Consider the following 3,071-nt stretch of genomic DNA (forward strand, 5'->3'; position numbering starts at 1 on the left):
GGCAAAATTCTGGTAGAGTCAAAGGAAGGAAGAGCACAAAATACACTGGATGAGCTGGGCTAAGATGTGTGATACTAAACATAATGGGGGTATGGGATTTAAAGACTTGAGAGTGTTTAATGATGCTCTTCTGGCAAAAAATGGTTGGAGGATTATGCAGAATATTGAATCCTTACTACACAAGGTCTTCAAAGCTTGATACTTTCCCAAATCACATTTTTTAGATGCTACATTGGGTTATAACCCCTCTTATGTATGAAGAGGTATTTGGGGAACAAAGCATAAACTGCAAGAGGGATGTCAGTGGAGAATTGGATCGGGACAAAATGTAAGGATATGGAAAGATTCATGGGTTCCTAGTTTTAAAAATATTGCAGGACAGCAAAACAGGTCCTCTATTAGTGGGAATGCAAAAGTGTTTAGAGAAGAGGATGCTACTGTGGAATCATTATTTGTTGCTAATCAGAGAGTGTGGGATGTGGGAAAGATTAATTCTCTTTTTACACCAGATATAGCTCTTCAAATTTTAAAGATTGTGCTTAGTCAAGATAGGGAGGATCTAATCTATTGGAATAAAGAAGCAAATGGTATTTATACTGTCAAAAGTGCTTATAGGATGTTTAAAACTTTAAGTTCTAACAGACAGAATGGGGAATCCTCTAATGCTATTTTGTTGAGAAGAATATGGAAGTCTATATGGAATATGAAACTTCCTTCAAATGTGAGAATTTTTGCTTGGAAAGCTGCCAAAGGGATTCTACCAACAAGGTCCAATCTCCAGAAAAAGAAGGTGTTAGCAAAGGAAGGATGTGAATTTTGTAATGCAGAAAGGGAAAATACACTACATGCACTTTGTTCCTGCCCTTCCATAAAAGAAGTATGGTCTCTTTATTTCCCTTCACTGGTAGTTATAAGAGAACATGAAACTTTTCTTGATGTAGTTCAGAGGCTGCAACAGAATAAGGGGCCAGAAATGCTTGAATTGTTTTTCCTAATATGTTGGAGCTGCTGGTATAGAAGAAACATGAAGATGTTCGAGGAAAAGGTAGTGAATATTGAAGCTATTGTTGGAAATGCTTTAGCAATACAAAAGTCATATAAGAAACTCAAGAGTAAACTTGTTTAAGCTATTAGACAACAATGCAGATGGGAATCCCACCTTCTAGAGTTTTTAAACTTAATGTAGATGGAGCCTTTTCTTCAAATGGTTCTATGGCTGGCATAGGAGCTATTGTTAGAGACTCTAAGGGAGAGGTGATTATGTCTGCTGCAAAGAAGGAACTTTCTGTCATGATTGTTGTAGAAGTTGAGGCTTTAGCTATTCTTCGAGGACTACAGTTCTGCATTCATCTTGGAATTCATAATCTTGTGATAGAAAGTGACTCATTGTTGGTTGTTAAAGAATTCAATAAGAAAGGATCTTTGAAGGATACTTTTGACAATGTTATTAGAGAGGCTAAGGAATTGATGACACAGTTTGGTACTTGTGAAGTGCAACATGTTAATAGAAGCTGCAATGAAGTAGCACATTCACTTGTCAAGTTTGGTTTAAGTGTGCAGAATATTAGTCTATGGTGGGGTGCATACCCTGATGTAATTTCTAATATTCTTTGGAGTGATTCAAGTACTTTGTAAGTTTTATTGATTAATGAAGCATGTTTCCTATAAATATATACATATATATATATACAACAAAACAACACCAAAGAAACATACTAAACCCATGGCCCGTTAAAATTCCACACACAACAAACCAACAGAACCCCCTACTTCACAATATCCACACTTCACCTACAACTCCCTTTCAATCTCAATTAGACTTCACTTCTTCTAAGTCTACCACAATCGACACAATCAATATATATAGAAAATCTGTTTAATTCAACACAACTCTGTCTCAGCTTCACAACATAACATTTTCTAAATTTAAGGGATAGAAAACTATACCATAAATCGAAGGGAAGTCATGTGGGGGTTTTTGATGGACTTGCACAGTTGAGACAAAATTAGTTGAAACCCTAATTTGGCTCCTTGGATTTGTTGAATAGAAAAAATTTGGCTTCTTGAATTTTCCACCATGGCTGCCTTGTGTAATCAGCCTTGTATTTTCCACTAAATTAGTAGTTATCACTATATTAAACTTTGAAGAATTGTACAAGTTTAAAGCTTAGGGTTTTGGATAAACATGATTTTTCTAACTTATCACAGAATGTCGTGTCTTAAACAAATAAAAAAAAATAAAGAGTCAATAAATTATTAAAAATAAGAAGATTTAGAAAAATGACATATTTAAAGTTACAAAAATTATATAAATCCCTTTAAAATTTCAAAACTACTTAAATGTAATTTTAACTTGAAATTTTCAAAAATTTCATCCAAACTCAAAAAAATTACAAAATTACGATTTTTTTTTTTTTTAAATGGAATTCATTTAGATTAGCAAATGTTGGATACAAGGAGGGACTCCCTCCAAACTAATGCTCTCCTTAGAGAGTTTAAGTACATCCTTAGCTAAACAATGGGCAAACTGTTAAAAATCCTAGATACATGCATCACAGACCAGTTTTTCATTTTCTTAAGCAAGGATCTGGTATCTTGAATGATCATTCCTGCGCAGCTCCAGTTCATCTCTTCACCCTTGATCTGTTGAACCACACTAAGAGAGTCATCCTCTAAAATTATATCCTGCATGTTCAGCTGGTTGCATAGGATGACAGCTTTTAAGGCAGCAATGGATTCAGCTAACAAAGGGAAGGTAGCAACCACATGACCATTCCAGTCTCTAATCACCACCCCTATTCCAACTTTGCACTGTACTTTGTCTATTGAAGCATCCCAATTGGCCTTAAACATGTGCAGAGAAGGGGCTGACCAGCTTTGAACAGATGATGCTACTGGTTTGTCCTTACTCACCTGGATGTTGTTTGCTTCCTTGTACTCTAGTGCTATCTGAGTGGCAGTTTTCACCACTGTCTCAGGGGCTTCAAACTTACCTTCGAATACATATAGGTTCCTTCTCTTCCATAGTTGGTGAGCTATGGAAGCAAAGGTTGACATGTCATTTTCATCCA

General features: G+C 35.7%; 1 protein-coding gene across 1 annotated transcript; it reads left to right on the plus strand.

Moving 5' to 3' along the window:
* Positions 1-1,140: 1,140 nt before the first annotated feature.
* On the plus strand, positions 1,141-1,635 carry LOC122277005. The gene has a single exon (XM_043086888.1). It carries the CDS (start codon positions 1,141-1,143, stop codon positions 1,633-1,635), a length of 495 nt encoding a protein of 164 aa, XP_042942822.1.
* The last annotated feature ends 1,436 nt before the right edge of the window (positions 1,636-3,071 follow it).

This window comes from Carya illinoinensis, chromosome 9, assembly GCF_018687715.1.
Source record: "Carya illinoinensis cultivar Pawnee chromosome 9, C.illinoinensisPawnee_v1, whole genome shotgun sequence".
NCBI lineage: Eukaryota > Viridiplantae > Streptophyta > Magnoliopsida > Fagales > Juglandaceae > Carya > Carya illinoinensis.

Bases quoted from the DNA above. Each gene is read 5' to 3' on its own strand.
- LOC122277005 (XM_043086888.1), top strand. From the start codon at position 1,141: ATGCAGATGGGAATCCCACCTTCTAGAGTTTTTAAACTTAATGTAGAT.